This window comes from Heliangelus exortis, chromosome 8 (genome assembly GCF_036169615.1).
Source record: "Heliangelus exortis chromosome 8, bHelExo1.hap1, whole genome shotgun sequence".
Lineage (NCBI taxonomy): Eukaryota > Metazoa > Chordata > Aves > Apodiformes > Trochilidae > Heliangelus > Heliangelus exortis.
Window position 1 is genome coordinate 2,618,161 of NC_092429.1, and position 24,598 is coordinate 2,642,758.

General features: G+C 41.9%; 1 protein-coding gene across 11 annotated transcripts in view; it reads right to left on the minus strand.

Annotated features, from left to right (window-relative positions):
- Positions 1 to 24,598, minus strand: part of PATJ (PATJ crumbs cell polarity complex component) — a 147,652-nt gene that overhangs the window by 8,271 nt on the left and 114,783 nt on the right. For 8 of the 11 annotated variants that reach the window (XM_071749952.1, XM_071749955.1, XM_071749954.1 and 5 more), the window contains exons 35-42: positions 12,202 to 12,285; positions 9,985 to 10,178; positions 7,894 to 8,041; positions 6,975 to 7,061; positions 3,973 to 4,090; positions 2,602 to 2,642; positions 2,204 to 2,326; positions 998 to 1,102 (exon numbers count right to left, since the gene is read on the minus strand). In XM_071749952.1, the coding sequence (XP_071606053.1) occupies positions 998 to 1,102; positions 2,204 to 2,326; positions 2,602 to 2,642; positions 3,973 to 4,090; positions 6,975 to 7,061; positions 7,894 to 8,041; positions 9,985 to 10,178; positions 12,202 to 12,285 (900 nt within the window). The remainder of the gene's footprint in view (positions 1 to 997; positions 1,103 to 2,203; positions 2,327 to 2,601; positions 2,643 to 3,972; positions 4,091 to 6,974; positions 7,062 to 7,893; positions 8,042 to 9,984; positions 10,179 to 12,201; positions 12,286 to 24,598) is intronic. The other 3 variants (XM_071749958.1, XM_071749961.1, XM_071749959.1) reach the window with 2 other exon arrangements.

Consider the following 24,598-nt stretch of genomic DNA (forward strand, 5'->3'; position numbering starts at 1 on the left):
ACTTCAAGGGAACTACACAAATACACCATCTGCTTTGGAACTGGCTCCTCACTTACCAGGTCAGCAGTTCATGGTCAGACTAAACAAAGAATAAGCAAGTCTAAAACTAAGTGTATTATTTCTTTTTTTTTTTTTTTCCCATTTTTTATAGCCACATTTTTACTGTAATGCAAACAAGAAGCTTGCAAAAATCTACTGAGATGTGTTCCAAACCAATATGCTGTGATAAAGAAAGAGTAGATTTTAGTGCTATGTCTTTAGCTTGTTTTCCAGTTGTTACAATAATTCTGCAAACGAGCAGTATTTTGAATTCTCTCTGGTATTTTTCCCATTTCTTTCCATAAACATAAAAATAAACTCCAGATGAATACAGTGACAAGCAGCAATCAGAAGCAAAGTGGCAGAACATGTCCTCCTTGTAGCTAACAGAGAAACATGGCAGTGATAACACAGTTTTCTCTCTCCAGTATTACTATTCAGTACCTGCAGAATAATCCATTCTAGGAATCCATTCCTGTCTTAATGATGATGCTATAATTTTTACTGACTGCTGGGAGTGTTTCTTTCTTCTCCCCCCTTTCAAGAAGAAGGAAATGAATTCTGTGGGCAGTTTGGTCACAGTCTAGTTACAGGTGTGCACACAGAGACACACAGGGAATTTTTTGTTCCTAGTTAACTTCTAATTAAAAAACCAAACAAATAACAACAACTTGGAAGCTTGCTGATTTATCATGTGTAGCAACAAGTTATTTTGTTCTCTTTGTTAGGCTTTTATATGATTGTGCTCACAGCCTGTCTGAGTGGCAGTAAAGAATTTTTGAATGAAAATTATTCCTTGCTTTCATTCGGTGTAATTCCCATCAGCAAGCACCCTGCCATCCTGTGATGCCTTGTGCCAGGGATGCTTAGGGTTTGGGTTGGTTTTTTGTTGGTTTTTTCTTTCCTGAATGCCATTTATCTACCCCCGTGCAGCTGCATGTTCCATTTATCACCATACCTGCAGGATAATGCTCCCATAAGCATTCTTTAGTAGATTAACTGCATCTGCATGAGACAGCCCATCCAAAGGTTGCCCATTAATACTGACAATCCGATCTCCAACCTGAAAGTACAACAGTAATGGAAAATTACTAGCATTAGGGAAAATTAAAATTAAGAATGCTTAAAATTCCTCATGAACTTGGCACGGCACAGTCATGCTTCTCTTTTGCAGGATCCCTTTTGTCAGGCTCCTGCATTGCTACTGATCATTTGCCATTCTTCAGAGCACGCACAAATTGTTTGTTTTTTTAAAAATAACAATGCCATCAGAGAAAAAGAAGAGATGGATTTTACTGTTTCCATTTGCAAGCAGAGAGATATTTTCATTGCTGTCCTCCCATGCAGAAAGGATTCATTTATGTCCATATGTGCAGACAAGTTCATAATACAGACTATGTATACAGGTGCTGAATGCAGTGTAGGAAAACAGGTACTTCTGATATTAATCTAATTAGCCTAGATGATTTCTTTTTCTTCTACATAAAAATGATCTTGACCCTGGCACTTAGCACTGGTGTGTAATTCTATTAGAGAGGTGGCATGGACATAGCAGGGTGCACTAAGGAATCTCAGGGGCAAAAGCAATCCCATGGAGCTGCATAACAAGGTCTTCTAAATATTAATAATTCCTTGAAACTCTCTGCACAACCTAAAGTGTTCCTCTCAGTCATTCCCAGAAACCCACACCCTGCAGGTGCCTGATTTTGGCATTTCTTTATAAGGGCCTTGAGAATGAACAGCTATCTTCTGACCTGATTTCTACTTGGTTTGAGCTCTAAATGAGGCCCAATCTGCAGTCCCTAAGATGCTTGGGACTTCCTGGGTGCTGCTGCCCTCCTTGGGGCTGGCAGAACACAGACATTCAAAGACCACTTTTATGCATTTATGTATTTTTTTATGCATTTATGTTCTTTGTATATTACTTTTCCATGTGGGCAGCCACTGGGAGCACCCCAAGATGCAATATAATCATAAGGGGAAGAGAAGGGCAAGTTTGGGTTGATTTAATTTTTCTTTTTTGGGGTTTTGTTTGCTTTGAAAAGACAGAATAGCCTATGAGACATTATCAAGGTGAGGGCATATAGGGAATTGCTTGAGGCTCCTTCTCTGTGGGACACATGGCAGAGGAGACAGGGAATATTGAGATGGCCTCAGTACTCACTCTGAGTCTTTGGGTACGTGCAGCCACCCCGCTGGCTTGGATCATAGCAATAAAGATGGGAGTATCTCCTAATGGACTGCCCTTCCCTCCTGCTATACTGATACCAAGAGCATCATTTGGTCCCTAAAACAAAGCAAAGCAAAACATTTGCAATTGGAGCAACTCCTCGAGGTCAATATTCAGGGTACACAAAAAAAGGACTCATTTGGAACGAGGAGAAAATAGGATTGACAGAGACAAACATCCTCCCACATGCAGGTCCCATTACACAGGCATACATCTAACAACCTACTGCAAAGATAAATAATGCAATTTTACTTCTGAGATATGCTACAAATGTTCACAATTTCAGTTAAAGGCGTCAGCTTTTTGAATTGATAGCAAATAACTCAACTGACCCTCATTATCTCCACAGTCCTTGGGCCCGTATCTCCTCCTGCTAATAAAGAAACAAACAATTAGCTTCTGTAATTAAGAGATAATATAATTAAGAGATAACACTGTCAGGTGACAATGGTCCCTTGCTGCTGAGTTATCACCCAGCAGAAGCAGAGCCCTCCTGTGCCAAACCAGGCAGTGGTGCTCACGTGAGGAGGAGGAGGAGGAGGATGAGGAGGGGGGGGGATCTCTGTTTCACCCCGAGATGAACGCGGATGCGATGGCTCCGGCTGACGGGTGTCACCAGGACACCCATTGTACCACAGCCCCTGCTCACCACAATCTATTGGACAGCAGCACTCTGCTGGCCTGAAAAAAAGCCCCATTGTGGGTCTCCCTCAATTCAAGACTGGCTGACTCTTCATAAATCACAGTGTCCCTGTCACAAAGGGCAGGGTACAGGGCTGGGCTGAGGCTGCCAAAGCTCCACTGAGTTCCTCTTCTAATTTATGCTGTATTAGTAAATAATAGACAGCCAGGAAGTCTGGCTGGCATATATCTAGTTACTGGGTATTTAAAAGCACTCAAGATAAGATTTAAAAAAAAAAAAAAAAAAAAAAAAGGGCACCTCAAAGGAATCATTCAAAGTGGGACTGAACAGCCTAACAAGGTGATGGCATAGTCAAGCCTGGGCTTTGCTATACCACCCCCAAATTCTATCTTAACTGAACTATTTTAAGAACCTTTCAGAGTAAGTCTCTTTCAAAAATTAATGATTCTTAATACCACAGATGAGTGTTTCTCCCCACCACACATGTGATACCTGCTTGGAGTGCAGGCTACCCAAAAAAGCTAAACACCTCCTCCAGGGCAGAGAAACTGGCAGAAGAAATGCCTTCTGTCCAGAAATTACTTCTGTCCAGGGTCAGACACAAGCAAAGGTCAACAACTTCTCCACAAGCTGCTGCAGGTCAGAAATTTAGCACTTGCTAAATCTGCAAATTGCAAACTAAGCATCATGACTCTCATTCCCAAACACCTCTTTTATACACTCAAGAGCAACAAAGATATAAATGAAGTGGTGGCAGCTTTATTCCCTGAGAAAACTGTTTCTAAGGTGAGAACCTTGCCTGTGCTAAGCCTCTGAGGAGGATGTTGGGGAGTAGCAAGGAAGAGGAATTCTGCATTTAAAATAGAGGGGCCATTGCTCTACAAGTAGACATAAAAATAATGTCATCTGCTGGAAAGTGTTTGGGTCTTAAAATATCAGTGGTACGTCTGCTGGGAGAGTGAGTAGGAAAACCAGAGTCAAGTATTCAGCTTTGCTTTAAAACTGACACAAATATAAAGCAAATAACACGCAGTGATTCTGACAGCTGCCCAGCTCCTACCTGAGTTTCTCTGAGCCACATCTGCTGAAGATCTTTTCGTGCTGACAAAATTCTGTAAAGTAGAGAGGACCGGTGCAAGAGCAGGGTGGAAGTGGCTATGGACACTCTGCTGGCTTGCCTGAAATTAAAAATAAATCAAAACCCATGAGTTGAACCCAAAAGTTAACTTTAAAGCAGTTCCTGCAGAGTAGGGGTGCAGTTGGGCCCTGTACCAACCAGGCTGGAAATACCACCAAGGCCATGCAAGTGCAAATCCCTTCTGACTTCATTTCCAAAGGAGAAACTACCAATAAATCTGGGAGGGTCTGGAGCACAAGTCTGCCCAGGAGGAGCTGAAGGAACTGGGGGTGTTCAGTCTGGAGATGAGGAGGCTGAGGGGAAACCTTCTGGCTCTCTACAACTCTCTGAGAGGAGACTGGAGCCAGGGGGGTCAGACTCTGCTCTCAAGGAATAAGTGATAGAACAAGAGGAAAGAGCCTCAAGTTGTGCCAGGAGAGGTTTAGGTTGGATATTAAGAAAAGAAGTCTCTGGGGAGACCTAATAGCAACCTTTCCTGAAGGGGGCCTACAGGAAGGCTGGAGAGGGACTGTGTGCAAGGGCCTGGAGTGATAGGATGAGGGGCAATGGTTTGAAATTAGAGAAGAGTAGATTCTGACTGGGTGGTAGGAAAAAATTCTTTACCATAAGGGTGGTGGAAAAATGGAACAAGTTGCCCAGGGAGGTGGTTGAGGCCTCAGCCTGGTGATGTTCAAGGTGAGGCTTGAGGAGGCTCTGAGCACCCTGATCTAGTTGGGGGTGTTCCTGCTGACTGCAGGGGGGTTGGACCTTTAGAGGTCCCTTCCAACACAAATTATTCTATGATTCTATGAAAAGGGAGAGCCTCCAAGGACAGCAGCTTGTGCATGGTACCTATTCTTGGCCATCCATTTCCAGCCTTTCTCTGTATCTGGGCTTTATCTTCAGACTCTGCCCCTGGAGGCAACATCATTATCAATTTAGGAAGCTGAACAACAGATTTTCTGGAGGGCCAGATCTTTTCAAGTCAGCTGCCTTATACACAACAAAGGCCTGGTCTGTATTTCTCCATTCACAGTAGAACATTCTCCTTCTAAACTCAGGAGGAGGTGAATCAAAAGCTCTGGCAGGGTTTGCCCCCACTGCCCAGCCTGCAGCTGTCAGTGATGAACAGCAGGCAGAGCACAATTTCCACCTGGAGTTGCCAATTCCTGGGTCAGTGAATGTAATTTGTAATGGGCATGAAAGAAAACTCTTTCCTGCACCACAAGGCTCCTGTTTCCATCCTTAAAGGTATGTGATGGACCAAGAAAAAAGCCAAGTGAGGACAAAAGTTCTGGATGCTCTTGGCCAGTGGCTTCTAAAATTGATTTGCTCACAGTTGTGCAAATCATTCAAGCTGGTTTGCTGCATTATTTGCCAAGACTTTTTATAACTTTTGGAAGGGTTTTGCTGGGAAACATTCAGTTTTCAGAATCACTGAGTCACTTATGAACAGGGAGATGATGGCTCTCAAATGACTCTGCAATAACAGCAGCAATGTAGATTTCTTGTATTAAAAGAAATGCAGAAATCACCAGGCTCTTGTAAAAGCCTCTTATGCTACAAAGGAAGGGAAATGACACTGATCTGATTTTTTTTACCTAGACTCACAGTAGATACTCAAGCATTTTGCCTCCCTTTCAGACATGAGTTTTACTCAGTAAAACTGGGTGGGTGGGTGATTTTTAGTTGGCACTTTTTGATTCCATTGCTCCTGCTCAGACTTGCTGTTGGTACAAATGTCCAAAAAAGAAGCAATGCTCAAGGCTGCTGCTTTACTTAATGCAATCAGTATCATTTTCCTACATTCTTTCATTTCTTGTTGCCTGCTGCATGCAGTGCAGATGTTTCTCCAGTTGTATTTAGTTGTGATTTTTAAAGCTCAGCTTACTACCCCAGCTGTTCCTGCATGGCTTTAGCCCTCCCTGACACCTCTCCCACCCAGACAGCAGGCTGGATTGCTGCTGCCCTTCAGAAAGTTAAGAAATCACCCCACATTACTACAGTTCTGGCACCCTTTTTGGGTTGTTCATGCACCATATCAAGGACAAACCTCTCCTCTTCCTGACCTCCTTAAAAGCATTCCCACTTTAACTTGCATCCCCCCTAAGCCTCCTACAGCTTCTCCATTTCCAAAACCAAGTCCTTTTAGCATCTCTGGTGGCTGAGCTGGATCCCACGGGGGTGAGTCCTCTCCTGCCAGCTCACACATCAGTGTGAGAGGGAGATGATGTCTGGGTGATGTCCCCCAGAGCAGCAGCCACAGTGTGGCTCTCTCAGGGACACTGGCAACCTAAATATCCCAGCAAAGCAGTTGGTTTTCAGGTAGAAAACCCATTAAAAAAGGTTTTTCTGAGTCATCTTGCCTCATTCTTCTCCCCTGCAGTACCTGGACTTTAGCCTAAACAGTGCCAGTGCCTGAACTGACTTGGAAGGCAGAGGGAGAGGGGAAAAGCCCTGCACTGATTGAAAAATGAATTGTTGTCCTCGCTTCAGGTGAAAAGCAAGTGAAGCAGGAAATTGCTCTGTGTTTTCATTGAGAGGAAAGCAGCTCTCATGTGGTTCTGCTGTAAGATGGGCAAAGATACAGCTCAGTTTCATTAGCTCATTTTGATTGACAAAACGGCTGCAGAAAATATATACAGCTTTTTTTTTTTTTTTTTTTCACGTTTAAAAAAAAATTCAGGGCATCATCATTTGAGAAAGATATTATATATTTTTGGCTTGTCTCAAGAGGACACTCCTTAACTTTAAAAATACATTAACCAGCTCTTCTGCTTCATCAGCATTTCAGCATGACCCTTACTTTGCAGTTCAGCCCAGAAAATTATTACGATAAAATACTCTGTTCCACGTCTCAGCACTGAGCATCTCTGGGATGGGTGTTCTGTCCCTGAGCCTTGCCCTTCACAGCTCCTCTTTACATGGATGAATTTGTCACTAACCTGATTGTTTTCAGATGTTTTCCTTGATGACAGCCACGATCCAGCTCGCAATCTCCCAAGCTCAAGATGCACCAGGCCTTGGGCACACTTGGAAAAAAAAAAAAACAACCCACAATGTACAGCATTTAAGTAGAAATACAATATTTCATGCTCTCCTGGAGAGAGTTATGTTTATATTCAGCACCACAGCTCCCTGAAGAAAACCACAAGGAATGCTCAAAATGTTAACATTGTGTGTAGACAATACAAAAAGTATCCCTCCCTGGATTAAGGTTTATCCTGAAGATTCATCCTGGTTGCTGAAGGCAGGAAGAATCTTCCTGCTGTAGATGGCCAATTACTCAGGAAAAATAAACAAAAAGCCCCCAACTCTCTAGTGGACAATAACGAAATGGACTTCCTAAAAAAAAAACCACTTCAGTGGACATATGCAGCAGAAAAGTGATGAATATAACACATATGCATTCAACTTAATAATATACTCTCACATCACTGATTTCCAATTCTGAAATAGGTCAACTTTTGGCCACCTGAATGCAAAAAGCAAGGATATCATTAGCCTTTCCCTTCAAGAGCACATGAAATCTCATGTAGCAACATGAGATTGTGACTCTCAGGTTTCCAAATATTTTTCTAATGTATGGAATACACAGTTACGTTTTCAAATAAATGCCTAAATGCCACGTGGGCCTTTGTTTTCCCCACTTCACATCATCACACTTGTAAATATGAATGTGGAAATGATTTAAAATTAATCTTCCCAAGTTATTCCAGAAGAAACTCCTGTCTTGGTAATCAGTTTGAGTTGTTTGAGTTGTCCTGCATATGTGTAAACACCACTTCAGGATAATTACCTTGCCTAGTGTCAGACACTGCAATTCAATATCTTCAAATGTATTATTTTATACACCTTACTCACCTTAAGTATAGTGGCAACAGTCTCTTGTGAGGCATTTCTCATATCCTCTCCATTTACAGACAAAATTTGATCTCCTTGAATTAATCTTCCATCTAGGTCTGCAGCTCCTCCTTTAACAATGTCAGAGATAAACACTCCACTTCCATTTCTAACAATGCAAGAAGCATATGGCTAATTACACAATCCAGTATTCTTTGGGAGACCAATTTAGATTACTTGCATTTAAGAGACATTAAAAGAAACCTGTGTGCAGAGGAAGAACAGGTTTTACACCCCATTCAACTGTCTGAGTGTAAAAAATCCAGGAGTTTTAAAACCAAGGCAGGATTTGCTATATTTAATACTGTCTTTCCTTTAAACCATTACTTCTTGTCATATCATCCATCCAGATGCATGAAAAAAATACCATTTGTATGAATAAAAACCCAAGGATCAGTCTATGATCTGGAGTTAAACTATCTCCTGATGGGTCTGATATGAATTATGCAGCCACAGATTATTATTATTTTTATATTCCCTCTAAAAGTTCAGCTCAGTTTCTTTTCTAGAAGCCTGGAGGGCCCCAACAGAAGAGCAGGGAGAAACCTGCAAAAAAGACTTTTATAGCTTGCCCATGAGTTACTCAGCAGAACAGTCAGCTTTGGGGCAGGCCACACGGATAGGGGGAATGTATTTCATAGATGTATTTCAGGTTGTAAGAGACCTCGAGGATCACCTGGTCCAACCCTTCTAATATTATTGTTTATATGAGATGTGTCAGCACCCCATCGAGCTGAGAGTTAAAAATTTCCAAAGTGGGGGAATCTCCCATCTCAATGGGAGACCATTCCAGTGCCTGACTGTCCTCAGGATGAAAATTCTCCTTGTGTCCAATCAGAATCTCCCTGGGAGCAACTTGTGCTCACTGCCCCTTGTATTTATTTCTTTATCAGTTTATTTATCACAGGGAGTCCCCTCCCAGGGACTGCAGGACCCCTCTGGGCTGGCCCCAGCTCCCTGAATTTGCTCTGAGAGCAGCAGAGCCAAGGTTTGGTGTTTGGCATCCTGCACATCTGCAGGACATGACACTTCACAACCTGAATTGTAGCAGGGTATCATTTAATCAACTTTGGAAACTGAGCTGTCTCCAAGGTGGGAATCCCCAGAAGCAAAGCACTTAGCAAGAGGACAGTAAGTTTTGCACAGAGACAAAAGTGGGAGGGCTGGAGACTGCGATTACCATCTGTAGGGTAATTTACATAAGCTAAATTAATTACCCAACCCACAATCTGCTCGAAACACCTGGGTTAAACATTGCCACTCTTGTAAAAACTGCTGTAGAAACTTTACTGACCAGACACAGCCAGGATAATGACATGATGATTTGTAATTGAGAAAATAATGTGGGTTTTTTTTTTCTTTTTTTTTGCAATTCTGAAGAGAGACCATATGACTCTTGAGAACCAACATTGAATGAGTCCTCACCAGTGTCCTGCTGTAAATCTCTTCTAGCAATGAAAGATTCAATCTAGCAGTGCCCTGGTTTGAATGATCTAATAGCAATGGTTTAGAAATACATCAGTAAAATGCCACATTTTATTAAGCTGCTGTTACCTACCATTGTATCTGTGCTCACAGAGCTGCTGCCTGTGATGTTGTGCAGTCACTTGGACATGGGTCAGGATGTGGGTCTAACTCAGCCCCTTACCTTCCATCAGTCCCTTTGAATCCGAGGAGGATCTAGCCCCAATTCCCAAATCCATTTCCCAAGGCATGTGCTGCTATTTGGAAATCAGAAGGTTTCTCCTCCCATTTTGAAACCAGAGGAACCACGGCCAGAGCTTCCAAGCCCTCAGACACAGTTATGCTGAGGCCAGCAGAACACTGAGCTCCTGACCCCTCATGTGCCCACTTGGCCCCATGCTGCCAACACTGCTCTGATAGAGGAGCCAGGACCACAGCCCCATGGCATCCTCAAAGATATTTAGATACAGAATTCTGTTCCTTGCTGAGTTTTCCCTTTACTTCATATTCCATTTGATAGCTACAGTTGCCCATGAGGCAAAAAGCAAAATATTTCTCAAAGTGCAGTTCAAGCAGAGATGCTCTTACCGTTTCCCAGCTATGCTGAGCCCTAATCCTCTGCCCATTTTCTTTTGTATATCTACGTAGAAAATCTCCAAGTTTTCTTCATCTTTGTAATGGGCTTCATCTCTATAAACAACCAACTGCACCTTCTGGGGCGTCTGTCTCAGGGCAGTGATAGCTTCTTCATGGCTGGCACTCCGCAGATCGATCCCGTTCACCTGAAATAATCAGTGTTTGCTTTCCAAATGACACTTACAAATGATCTTTTCATCACACCCTGCCCTTGTGTGACAGGGCAAATTTATCACACTGACATCCCTTGGCACTCTAATTTAGTGCTCCCATTTCCAGATGGCCGGGAGCTCCTGGGTAGCGAGTTTGGGCCTTTGTGCCACCACCTGGAGTGAACCACACTCATCAGAACATTTTTGTGTGTAAGTTTGGTGGGTGCTCTTCACAAGCTGGACCCTCAACCAGTGCTTCTTTCTTATGACTGGACAAAGAGGGATGTGCTCCTTGGAGCTCCACTCCTTCTCACTGCTCAGGTTCCTTCTCTGAACAACAGGGCCAAGCCAAGGAGAGGAGAGATCAGAACCATGAGCAAATGGCAATGGCAAAGCCCAGGCAGGACATGGCAAGTGGTTATTTTGCTTTATTCCAATAGATGGCACACAAGACCACTCCTGAGCACTCAAATGCATTTCTCTTCCAGTAACCTGAAAACGTTTGAGCATTTTAGTAATATCAGAAAAAGTTTGGGTTGAATGCACGAAGTATTAGAAAAAACAACTATTGCAACTTGAAACTTCATCTCCCAATTTCACTAAGCCTCACCCACAGACACCTTTTAAGGTGTTTGCCAATATTCTGTTGACAAAAATCATCTTTTATTTCTTAATACCAAAAAATATTGGTGCTTAAATACTTCTGAAGTCTCTTTAGGAAGGAACTGCAACTGAATAACAATACAAGGTTAATGCAATCCCATAGAAAGTTTAAAAGCAATGAAAAGCTTTCTCAGTATTTCTAGATATGCCAAATTGTAACCCTACTTAATTTTACATTGAGATAATTAAGCTTATCTATAGTCATTATATTATTTTTTACTAATTCTGCAGCTGATTAGCAATACAAGGTTAATGCAATTCCAAAGAAAGTTTTAAAGCAATGAAAAGCTTTCTCAGTATTTCTAGATATGCCAAACTGTAACCCTACTTAATTTTACATTGAGATAATTAAGCTTATCTATAGCCATTATATTAATTTTATTAATTCTGCACTTATTTTTCAGTATTCTTTTCTTGATATAGGCATCTACATGTGCTTTATCATACTAATCTGAAACTAATTCAGAGTCATCTTTTTCATTCATTAGTACAGCTTTTAAAAGCTGAAATAATAACAATATTATGGCACACAAACATTAGCACTTTCCTGTTGGGCCAGAGAAGAATTAATTAAGCTTCCCCATTTTTATCCCCTAATTATTGTGCTCTGTTAATACCCATTTTTTTTTATAAAACGAAAACACCACTCGGCCTTAGCACTAAAAAAAAAAATATTTTCCATGCAAGAGCTGTAAAGACAACTCCCCAAGTACCCCTTGCTATTTTTCTAACCCTACACACCGAAGCCTTAATGGCCATGCTGGGAATTTGTCCTGATCTGACAGCAAGAGGCTGGAAGCAGCTGCTGAACCCCTGCCTGACGCAAGTTTCATTTGCAGCCCACCACTTCTCTCTTAACCCTTTCCCTCCTCGCTTTCTGGGCTTGTCTGAGGGGAAAAAACACAAAGTGTGCTGGCAGAAATAATTCTGTGTGTTCCCTGGGGTTATAAGCTGTGGCTGGGGGATGGTTTTGGGCAGGGATGCGTGGCCACCCTCACCCCCGCTCACCGCTCGGTTTGCGGAGGAAGCGGAGGGGGGGTGGTTGGTGCAGGCCTCCTGATGAAAAATTAAACAGATGAATAATCCTGAGCTATTGGACATGACAGCTGAACTATGTAATTCGAGAGCTGCCTTGCTCAATTAAATTTAATATATTCTCAATCTGTACCTTCAGTTTATACGAATGTACGGAAGGAAACGGGAGTCTGTCGGGATGTTCTCAGGGACTGAAAAGCTTCACGTACGGACCCAACGTGATCATCTCCCTTTCTCCTACCAGAAACTGGTGCTGCACTGAGCAAAGTGATATGGGATAAAGACACAAACAAGCACGAGGATGGAGAGATCCATTTACCTCCAGAATCTGATCGCCAGCCCAAAGCCTGCCATCTCGGGCTGCTGCTCCTTCTTCATAAACCTCATGGATCACTATGGCATCCTGTGGGAAGAAGGGGGTGGTGTGAAACCTCCCTCCCAAACAGGCAGCCACAACCCACCCCACAGAGCCCACTCTGCAATGATAAGCAAGGCTGGAACACAGATTTACAGATTTTTTTTTTTTTTTTGTATCTTGGGATAAGAAAATTACCATATGGGCCAAATTAGAAGTAGTAGTAAAGATGAGTAGTAAAAAGGTAAAAAGGATTTTGTTCACCACTTGTCTTGTCTGGAGCTTCTTTGGCTTCCATCACTTTTATACATTGGCATCATCACTACGTGAACTCAGTGTGAACCACTGTATTAATATCGTCTACTTTTTATGATATTATTTAAAACCAGATTCTTTGGAGCTATGAATATTTTTAGGGACTTGGCATAGAACTCAGCTTTAAGCAAGAACTGAATGCCTTGTGGTAAATAGCGCTGGTTAAATCTGTAAGAAATGAAATCCAGAAGAAAGGAACAATGGCAAATGTTAGTTTATTACTGAGGTTGGAAAATGTAGGCAGTGGCAGATGTAGCTTCAGGGAAGGTTTTCAGTGATTTAATCTTATTGCCAGCAATAGATGTCCCCAAAGAAAAAGCATTACAAAGAACATACTGTTCTCTGGCTGGTGCTTTCCCTTTGCATTGTTCTGGTTTGTTTCTTTCTTTTTTGTGGTGGGTTTTTTTTTCCCCCCCTGAAAAAAAATAGGTGAACATCCTGCTGCAGTGCTTGAGCTGCAGTCCTGACAGCTAACAGGATGGGTCGCTTTGCTCTGCAAGTTGTGCTCCTCTCCCCAGGCAAGACCCAGAAATGGCTTCACTATGAGCATTAAAATGACTCTGGTGATTTTCAATTAGAGAGGTTGGTACCAGGTAACCCATTCTCTGACACAAACACCCTCCAAAACTGCTACAGTTGTGAAGTTCCTTCAGCAGTTTGATGTGCAAGTCAAAGAGAAGACTTTCCACTGAGTTCGCAACAAAAAGCAACGAGGCTTCAGGCTGCCAGCCCTGCTGTGCAGGGGCTTCCTGAAGCAGGAAAAAGCTGCTGGGGTAGAACAAAGTACCCTGGTGTTTTGCAAACACCATTAGATGCTACATCTCTCATCACCAAGTTAACTCCCCCCCCCCCCTCCCCCTGTTGCCTTGCAATCCTTTCCCAGCGCACGCAGTGAACGCTGAATAGAAAGAAAACTCAAATGCCCTTAAGCTACCACTCTGATCAAGACAACATTGAGAGCATTATTGTCTTTCATTCCCACTACACCTTATTTAATGATGTGGACTTGTAGCTACAGCCTCTCTGCTGCTGCTGGAGCACAGCACCACTCTCACAAGCTTCCTCTTTGATACATACACACCAGGCACTGAAAAAAAGCCTGAAGGATTTTCATCACAAATGGATTACAGCTGATACAAGCGTCCCAGCTGGGGGAAACAAGATTGCAATCTCCATAAACCAAGGCAAAGTACTACGAGCTGTGTACCAAGGTAATTAAGAAAATCAAAAGAATGGGTTGATTAAAAAAAAAATTAAGTATATATACACACACCACAGGCAACCGCAGGGTTCTCTTGAAGTGAGGGAAACAGCAATTACCAGTGGAACAGAGCAACACCTGCACCTCCCTCCCAGCAGCACTGCCCAAAGCCTGTTATGTGACTTAGATTTTCTCTTGTTTGTGGGGTTTTGGTTTGTTGTGTTTTTTTTTTCCTTTGGTTGGCTTTGGGTTGGTTTTTTTGGGGGGGTTACCTTTGGTTTAAAAATTATCAAGTAACTCTAAATCAACAGGGAGACTTTTGCCTGGGAGGAAGCCAGGAGGGTGATAGTGATGTATATTTTTTCACCTGAGGCTGATAGGTTAATTCTGAGAAAAGCTGAGTCTGTGGTTTCAAACTTCCTTAGCACCCTTCACTTTCCCTTTTTTTTTCAAAGGAAGGCATTCAGAAGGGGCCAATGAGACAACACAAAATATCAACCAGCTTGTTAAGACAGCAACGTTCAACTAAGGACACGGCAGAGCAGTGGCTGAACATGAAGTGCTGCAGAAAAACAGCAATGTGACCACATAACAGCAGGCTGGACATGTACACAAGGTGGGCAAACCAACCATTTTCAGATGGTATTTAATCTGATATTTCAAAAAAAATGCTTTAAATCATATTTCTTAATCTTTCATCTATGATTGCTTTAAAAATGGTGGCCGAGGGGAGTTACCAGCTCTTCCCAGAGCTGCACTGCTGAATGCAAACCAGCACATACCTAAAGCTCAGCTTCAGGAACCACCAGACATTATCAGTTTGGACAATCTGCATCATCTGTTTGCAAAGGCAACAACTCTGTGTTACACTGCAGTTCCTGCATGTGTTAGAAGCCAGACCTAGCACTAAAAATACATATGGCATGAGAAGGTACATTCCTGTTTGGTCTGTGCCTACCCTGACAAAAGAAACATCTCTCTGGCCTGCCAAACCACTGTTTTTCTTAACTAGCTGTTTTCTTTTTTAAGTTAGGCTTATCAAATCAATTAAAACCAGAATGAAGCAATGTGGACACAATGTACTATTAGATTTTTGAGCAGATCATAAGCATAAATATGAGTCTTCCCTTCCTTAGCTCATAAGCTATGATAAACAGACATCTTTCCTCTGATACTTCTGGGCTCAGCTCAAAATACATCAAACCCAGAAGAAATCTTTTTCCACTGGATCTAGGGGGATCTGGGTTAAGACTCTGTTAGTTTTGATCATCCATGACAAATCTCTAAAAACAAATTCTTGATGCCAGTGAACATTTTCAATTATATCAGTATTTTAAAGATGTTTACATAGTCATGAGCTGTAATGTCACACTCCAGCCATGAAAGCAAGCTTGAATCTCTGTATGTGCTACAGACTTGAGCTGTAACACCCCTTCAGTGCCTCAGAAGAAAACTAGGATGTATTGTGACTAAAACAATACACAGCATTTATCTGAAGGATGGGTTTTGGCTACTGGATGTCTTGCAGCTCACTAGCTTCAAATTCAAGTTACATGCTTGAAGTTCTGCTAGAAAGCAAAGCCTAAATAGTTCAAAATCAATTAGTTCAGAGGGAGAAAGGGTAAGTGGTGTCAATGTTCAGTTAGAAGTTGTGAGTTCATGGGGGCTCTGGATGGATTTTGGCTCCCATACCTCCTCATCTCCTTTCACTACCAGTTTCCTATAGATGATGGAACTCCACCATGCAGCTTGGCAGAGTCACAAGAACTGTTCGTGCAGAAGTTGGAAATGAAAACACTCCCATGTCTCAAGAACAAGGCTGTTCAAAAAAGATCTCCAGCTGCTGAAAAGCACATAACTTCATAAGGTTTACAAATACATTTAAAAATCTGGAGCTTTCATCTTTGTCTATTTTTGACAGAGAACACTCAGTTAATCTGAGCCTGTTATATATGTATCAGGAATTAATGCAAAGTTGAACACTTCTTATATGGGACAGAAGGGTGCAGAACACAAGCCAGGGCACACAGGCAGTGTTTTAACATGCTAAAAAAAGTCGATGCTCACAGGTGGAAACCTTGGCTCTCTGACCATGAAAAGACTCAATGACAAAGTAGAAGGAAAGCTGTCTGCTCCTGCTGAGGCTGTCCAATGTTATTGGCTGAATTATGCTTATCCTGAAGGCAAATGAAGGGCCTGCAGCCCAGTGAAGTGAAGCTGGATGCACTGATCCCATCTATAGTGCATGGCTAAAAAAATCACCTCCAAGCCAGATTAGCTCCCAAACATGAAAGAACATTCATGGTTGGTACATGGTACACACCAAATCTCCTAAGAAGCAGTGATGTTTACCCAGCCTGCCATGCAGCACGTTAGATGGGATTTTGTAAGGTTTAGATTTGAGCTGTGGGATGGCTACAACCCTCACTCACACTTTACCAGCAAAACATCAAGGTCTTCTTCAGCAAAGGGAAGGCACAGGGGTGACAATTCTCACATTGACTCTGACAAAAGAGGGTTTGGCTGTGGAAGAAAAGGCAAACAAGCAGAGGAGTTCACAGAGTCTCTTGGTTGACACCTGGAAGAACTCTGGTGCAGAGAGAATGGCTCCTGAACAGTCAGTTGAAGACAACCTTACAGATATTACCCCCCCAGTCTGAAACCCACCTCTGGAAAACACAATTTGTAAAATGTGCACAGCAGGACCTACATAGCACTGCTCAGACTTCTGTCTGAGGGAGGGGAACAGCCAGCCCTGACCTCTTGGGGAGTTGGATCTCAGTTCCCACCCTCCAGCCATGGATATTTTTTTTCTGCTTGGTTTATAACAACTTCAGAGACCTGGGAGGTGAAGGGTATCAACTCACCCAGCAGCAGAGAGCACAAATAGAAATGCTCACAGCAAAAAATTAAATTCAGTAAGAGTGACAGCTTAATCTTTGTATATTAAATGTCAAGAACTGGGATGGCAGAGACCCCATGCAATGACCACAGAGCACCCTCTTGATTGAGCCTTTGGGAGAAAGGTGGTAAAATCAGCTTCTTACTCAGGAAAATCACTGACCAAGCAAACCTTAAAAGCCTGCAGGAACATAAACAGTGGTGAGAAAGTCTCACAAGCTGTCTGGCTTTAGGTTTGGGCTGCCCACAAGTTTTCTGCAAATTTATAGCTCCTGAGCCTGTCTCTGTAGAGTTTCTTTTCTTCTGTGCAGCAGTTTTTCAGAAGGACAAGCAGCAACTTTCAAGGCAGGTCTCCTTTGCTGAAAAGGAGCAGTGAAAAGCACTGAAAAGCAACCCCCAGATTTGCTATTTGCAGATGCTGGGAATAGAGACTGTGGAGGGAAAGGACACAACACAGGAAGGAGGCTCAAACATTAAGTACTGTGGATACCTGGATGAAGGAGGATGGAGTAGCTGATCTCTAAGGTCACTTCCAACATAAGAACTGGAATAATTCTATGATTCTATGATTTTCCAAGTTGTGCATTTGAAGGTGATTACCATGAGACAAAAGAATACCCAACAGAGTCCTGAGTAGACACCAGACCCATGCTCTGCCACCAGAGCATGACCAACCATTTGTCCTGGACCAAAGGAGAATTCCATGGGGAAAAGGGACCTGTGTCCCAAAATGTTGGGCAGTGCTAGAAAGGAGGTAGCAAACTGCTGGAATTACATCCATTTTACATTTTGCTGTAACTCAGTTTTGTCTGCTGTTAGGTGAATGAATCTCCCCACTGATCATAATTACATATTTGCTGTAAGAAATGAAGCTTTCTGCATGAATTGCAGCACTTTCTTGAGGAAGCAAAATAAGTGTACCACATAGAAAAAAACATTCAGGAAAAGATGTTTTCTGATTTAGTTGACAAGTGGGGTTTTCCTAAGCTAATATCACACATTTCCAACAAACTTCCTACATAGTTACCAATATTATACAAAATTAGCATTTATTAAAGCTAATAAAGCTGAGGTTTTCTGCTGACTGCAGGATTACAGACTTATCTCCTTCCCAGGACCAGTACAGTATCACTAGGTATTCCCATTTCAACTTTTATAATACTTGGTCCAGAGTAGTAAAGTTGTCATTTCATTTTTACAGGGTGGTTCACAGATAAAAGTAGAAACCAACTAGTTGCACAGTTTGCTCTGCTAAAGAATTCACCCCATGTAAGAATCTGTCAGTAGTTAAAATAAATCCAGCTGCTGGTTACTTGTAGGCAGAGGAAATGACACCAGTTATGAGCTATGATCTTCCATGCATAGATCTAAATGGAACTGAAAAGATAACAGTTCAGCAGCAAAAGCTGAAGGTCAAGTCCAAGTAAATCACTTGCCTTGTTAAAGGGGTTTATCTAATGCATGGTGCTGCACATGCCCCCTTCTAACACTCCAATATTTTGCAATTGCTCCCACTCACACACCATTAGCAGGCACCCAAACCCCTCAGCCAAACACCACTGCAATAAAACAGGCTGTATAGTGTAAAAATCTATCACCATGTTAATGTAAAAATGCTTTCAGTTGCATGATACTGAAAAACTTCTCCACTCAAGGTCAAAACAAAAGGTCTGTTTCCCATTTAAGAACAAGCCCTTGCAAGAGATGGTGTTCACTTGCCAACTTTCATGAAAAAGATTAATCCACAGCATCAATATGAATATAATTTTTCATACTAAAATACAGATTTATTTTAAGGAAGTGGATAATATTTGTATTACATTTTATAGGCCCCTATAGTTACATCTGGTCCTTATTTATTTAAATTTTATTCAGCTTGCATAATATTTTTGCTTACAGTTATATTCTCTAAGATCAGAAAAGCTAAAACCTGAAAATTCAATGGCACTATTCATTAACATTCCTTGGGTCTGCAGTCATAGACATTTGCAAGCTCTCCTTTGATTCTGAAATAATAAAACTAAGGTAATAAGATGTTTAGTGTAAAAATATATGACTTAAGTCAGAATGATAGAGAGAGCCATGTTTCTATGAATCACATGCCAAAGCAAACCAATGTTTTTCAAAAAGTATACATGCTCATTTTAGAGGGAATAATAAAACACAGAACTACATATTAAAATGTAAACTCCCTCACTCTCATTATTTTATTAAGTAAAAAAATATGAAAATTTACAGTGTATGGTGCATAACACAGGTTATGAAGAATAAAGGAGATCCTGAGTGCATCTGACACAGGAAGCCAAGAGGCAGTGGTTTCAACCAGCAGCAAGCAAGAAGTCCATTCTGACATGTCCTGCTGCTTGTGTATGATGTTAGCTCAGACATTATGGTTGATTTACACTCCTGGAAGACAGCTACATCTTCAAAAAAGGCACTGCTACCCAAGCTAGCCCTACAGCCAGATAAAACCTTGCCAAAGCCCCATCAAATACATGACTTGCAAACCTTTCTACTCTCGTTCCCATTTGTGAGGATTCACATACCAAGCAGTTGGGTTCTGTCCTGCTGCTGTAAGCTAACATCCTTCTGGAATGATGATGAATCCACCAACTCCATTTTAACATCATCCAACCAAGACTCAAAGCAATTCCTCACAATCTCAAGCTAACTGCATTTACCACTCTGTCATTACCCTGCCTCCTGTTTCATAAGTGTGGGTGATGGTGAAGAAGCTACTGCATTTTTTCCCCTCCCAGCTCTCTGGTCCTCTACTGTACCCCAGCCACGACTGAAAACTCAGGCCTTCTATTCCCATTTCTCATTCTCTTACTCCATTCATTGTGCCACAGATTTAACAGCAACAGTATCTACAGACAATCTATTGCTGAACCCCCCTGAGGCCAGTATCTTGCTTTTCATTTGTAGTTACCAGGTAAGCATATTCCACCAGAATAGTTCCAGTCCTAGTGTCTACAGTCACTCAGAGCTCAGCTGTCTCTAACTGATGAAGTTCTTTTTGCCCAAATCTAAATAAAAATGAGGTGGGAGGGAGGGAGGGAAGAAAGCTCAACCAAGGGGGAACCCGTTAAGTAACACAGAAGTCACATTTAGGTAGGTCCCCACTGCTGACTGCAGCATGGCAAAAGACACAGATATCAGACTTGGCTTTGGTATTAGCAACAGCTCTTGGCAGTGTGGAGATCCTAGCAGGGTAATTAACCCTCACAGCTCCAGGGGCAAACATCAGGTCTTGAACAGCTGCAATTTCAAGTCACAGTTTTCTTGATTATTCCCATGCCCTTCCTGAGCAGATGGGGTTTATGCAAGGTCTGACTCACCTGGACTGACACAATGAATCTGAATGTACTTCTGTCAAACCATCCTCACCACCAGGAAGCTCCCCCAGCTCTGTTGCAAGCCAGAAAACTTCCAGGGCTAATCCAGGCAACATGAAAAGCTTTTTCCTCTCTGACTCTGGGACTACCATCCCTCACAGCATTGCTAAAAAGTGCTCCAGTTCCCTTGCTTCATGGATCACTTTATTTTACAAATGGAGTAGCTTAAAGTTTGCTAATTGCCTTAAAAAAGCTTTTCATTAAAATCATCTGGAAGCAAAAGGGAGAAAAAAATATTTACCAAATTCAAAGTAGGCAAAGCCCAGTATGAAAACTGCATAAGAAGCTGGTTCTTGGTTTTAATAGAAAAGACACAGGGTAACGTATGCTGCTTCTTGTCCTTTCTATGTCAGGTGCAGCTACTGACCACCTCCCAGCTTCTCCACCTCCAAAGAACCCCTAGGTTACTGCTCTGACAATCCTTATAAAATTTTACATTGTAGGTGCCTCTCCAGTACTTCACCAGGATTTCACAGAAACATTTTGTTTGGGAAAGACCTTTTAAGATCATCAACTCCAAGCATAACCTAACTCTACCAACCATTAAGTCCAACCAAATCCAGTGCTTAAACCAGGTCCCTCAGCACCACATCTCTACATCTTCCAAACACCTCCAGGGATGGTGATTCAAACACCTCCCTGGGCAGCCTGTTCCAGTGTTTACTTACACTTTTCATGGAGAAGTTTCTTCTAATATCTAATCTAAACCTCCCCTGGCACAACTTGAGACCATTTCCTCTTGTCCTGAAAGAGAATCTATGCTCTCCTTCCCTCCCAGGGTTTTTTAACTTTTCCTGTGGGGAATGTCCCTGTACCAGCCTCCACCAGCCTTGAAACCACTGAATCCCCTCCTGTCATGTCTGAGTCTCTTAATCACCAGGGTAGTAAATACAGAGTCAATAATGAGGAGTAATCAACTTAACCATTGCTACATTATTCAGCTGGAAGCAAAAGAGTGCTCCCATCTACTAAGAAAATGTTTGTATCTCAGCGATGTTTTTTCCATGTTCTGCCAAGAATAATATCCCTGTAAATGGACAATCCTGTTTTACAGAAATTCATAGAAACATTTTGTTGGAAAAGGGCTTTAAAATCATTAAATCCAATGGTTAATCCAGCACTGCCAAGTCCACCACTAAACCATGTCCTTAAGTACCACATCTACATGGCTTTTAAGTAACTCCAGGGATGGTGACTCAACCACTCAAAAATGGCCCATTGCAAGTTGCTAACTGGACAAGACATCCCAGTGTTCACCCACTCCAGGGTGATAATGGGGTTCAGCTGATTTCACCCCATATGCCTTCTGGAAGAGTACCAAGACACCTTTTTTTAAACAATCCTTGGTGCCTGGTTCTCAGATGATGTAAAAAGAAAGCTTAATAGAAACTGCCTGGCAAAAGAGAGGGAAAAACCCATGACTTGAAACAAAACTATTTGTCTTGAAACAACTGATGTAGAATCCAGTGAATAAAACCAGAATAACTGAGGGACATTTCCTAAATTTATGGTGAGCAACTGGTGCTGCCAGTGCTGTGTCCTGTAGGGCTGGTTATACCTCCCAGCCCTGCACTGTCCCAATGGCCAATGCTCCTCATGTCCCCAAAAGTCACAGCTCATACAGCTGGCAGCCCCAGCATCCTGTGGCTCCCCTAGATACAACCCAGGCCTTGCCCAAAGAGATCTCTGCATCCAGGAATCCTGGCTGTCCCATGGCTGGTGTGGTCCTGGAGCCCTGAGGTGACAATGACAGCCCTGTCAGGCTCATGGCTGCTCTTAAGAGTGGTGGAGCTGACAAACATTTACACACAATTCAGCAACCAGGGGGATAAGAGGGCAGGACAATGTCCTGGGGAGTAGAGTCAGAATCTCAAACTTCACTTGGGGATGTTTCTGAAAACATTTCATCTTTTTTCCTTTTTTTTTTTTTTTTTTTTTCCCTGGCCTTTTTTGGTGTGTTGTTTTTATTTATTTTTTTTTTATTCCCACTCTGAGATTACTTTTACAAGCTTGATTGGACTACAACCAAGAAAAAAAAAATCTTCCCACAAATGGAAAGCCCTGTACTTCAGCCAGCTCCACTCTGCAGTTTAATTGCTTTAAAGCAGAGGCCATGTGCTGTGTTCTCTCAGGGGTATATGGGAAGGTGAAATGAAAGACAGTGAAGAAAAAAAATCAAAATGAAAATCAACCCTTAGAATAACATGCAGTAGGATTGCTTCAGGGCTTTAGCAGTCTAAAGATCAGTGACATGAAGAAAACTCTCAAGGACAACCTTTCTTTTCCTGTGTTTTTCCTACAAGCCTGTATTTCCAGCTGATGCTCTCCTGCTCCCCTAAGCACACAGCCACACTCCTTGTGTATAATACAAGCAATTCAAAAGCTTTTTCAAGTTTAACAGGATGGTCATCTTCCCACCAAAAAGCATTTCCCTAGGGTTAAGCCATCACCTCCTGAATAAACTAACCTCCCCAGTCACATTTTTCAAGTCTATCTGATGATTCTGAGATTCCTAAGGTTTTAAAACTTGCACTCTGTATTTCATTTTGAAACACTGTGTCCCTTTAGTAGCCTGCTACACTAATTATTCCAAAAGCTGGGGCTGTACATCATGCCTTCAAGAAAGACCCAAAATATTCCAAAGTGACCTTTTCCCACCACATAGGAGCTGCTCTTGTGCACCAGTGCTGACTTTCAGCATTTTGTTAAATGTTTTTAGATCAAATGTATTTTACCAACCACATAGATAAGGCCCTTACATTCTTGTCATAAACCCCTGAGATGTGAAAAGTTCTATCATGGCCCAGCCTCCCTCTGTACCCTGGACTACTGAGTGACTTCTGACATCCCAGGAACTGGGGTTGACAACCTTCACCATTTCATGGGCACTAAAACACATGTGCAGGCAGGAAATAAAGACACCCCAGTAGAAAAGAGAGGAAGAAATGTGTGCTGATGTCTTGTTCTGTGGTCCTATCAAGGCATCTCATTTCTACCACCTGTGTGAGAGAGCTGAATGACCAGAGCATGAAGACAGCATCCCTCCTTCACACCTGCAGACATGCCTACAAATGCTGCTCTTCAGATTCTTTCCCACTTTGATCTGACAATTCTCATTTCAAAAATAGCTAAAAAGCCCAAATTCAAACTGCTGAAGTCAATTATAGCTTCAGTTTTATTTCTCTGCACTGAAGAAAGCAGGATACACAAGTTGATTCACAAGTTCTGGTATGCTGAATCATATCATTTCTTAAATAAAAGGGGTGGAAATGGCAACAGCAGAGGCAGAGAAGGGTTTAGCCAAAGTAACTTGCTGAGTTTACACTTGAGCTGATTGATACATTTTAATATAGTTGAATATAATTTTCTTTAAAAAAACCCCACATCTTCAGAATTATGAACTTCTATGGCACATAAGCATAACAGCCATAAGCACTGTAGCTGTAAGTCAATTTATTTTGCCTTTTTTAAAATAAAAAAGATACCATCTACAGTTACCTAAGTTAAAAACAGATGCTGGAGAGCAAGACAGGATACATCACTCAGCTCCATGTACCTAATTTTGTTTGGTAGTCCACAAAATCCAGAAAGGCAGAAACTTTCCTACAGTCCTGAGTGGTATTTTCCTTTACTCCTCCCCATTTTGTTCATGGCAGAAAAGCATCAAAATGATTTGGAGATCAGCAGTGCAAAGTAAATAGAGTTATGATGATCCTAGCAGCTGAAGACACAACCCTGGCTACCTACTTTGAGGAGAAGGCTCTGAACACACCCTTCTGGACAAGGAAGTTATGGAGAATCCCAGAGAGAGTCTCTGCACATGGCAGATGATCAGATTAGACTGTGGTCTCACAAAACCAACTTCTTTCCTATGAAACTGCACTGCTGGCCTTTGAAGGAGAAGATTCAGGAGTATGAAAAGAAACAGGGACTCATTTTGGTAAGTCCTGTAATGAGAGGATCAGGAATGTGGGAAGTTGGACCACCCTCCTTCACGGATTTCAGTCACTGCCATCAATTGCCTGGGTTTTTAAAATCAATTCCTAGGAGGACACTTGATTTTATAAACTAATGAAAGCATAATACTTAACCAAAACCATTTACTCAAACTAAAGAATAAAATCCTTTGCATTTTTCTAATCTTCTCTGTAAAGCAGATATTTCTAATTTTCATTTATTTATATTAAAATCTCATGAAAGACATGGACCAGATTGCGTCTGGCAGATTGCTTCTTGCCATGTATTATTTCCAAATTCCAGTTAAATGAAAAAGCAGAGAGATGACTAACACTGAACTTCCTATTTGAGTTTATTCAACACCGAGGAGCTTGACAAAAAAAGGGACTGGGTACAAACCAGAGCATGGCTGGACAGTGAAAGCCATACTGGTTGACTGAAGCCTTCAACATTAACTCAGATTTATCTCCATGTGCAACTGAGTTATCCATCCAAACTCTACATAAGCTGAGATTTGGATAAAGGGACCAAAAGCTGAACCTTTTCCAATTTCAGCTTTCATACTGCAAAAGAGCCAGCCTACACTTTG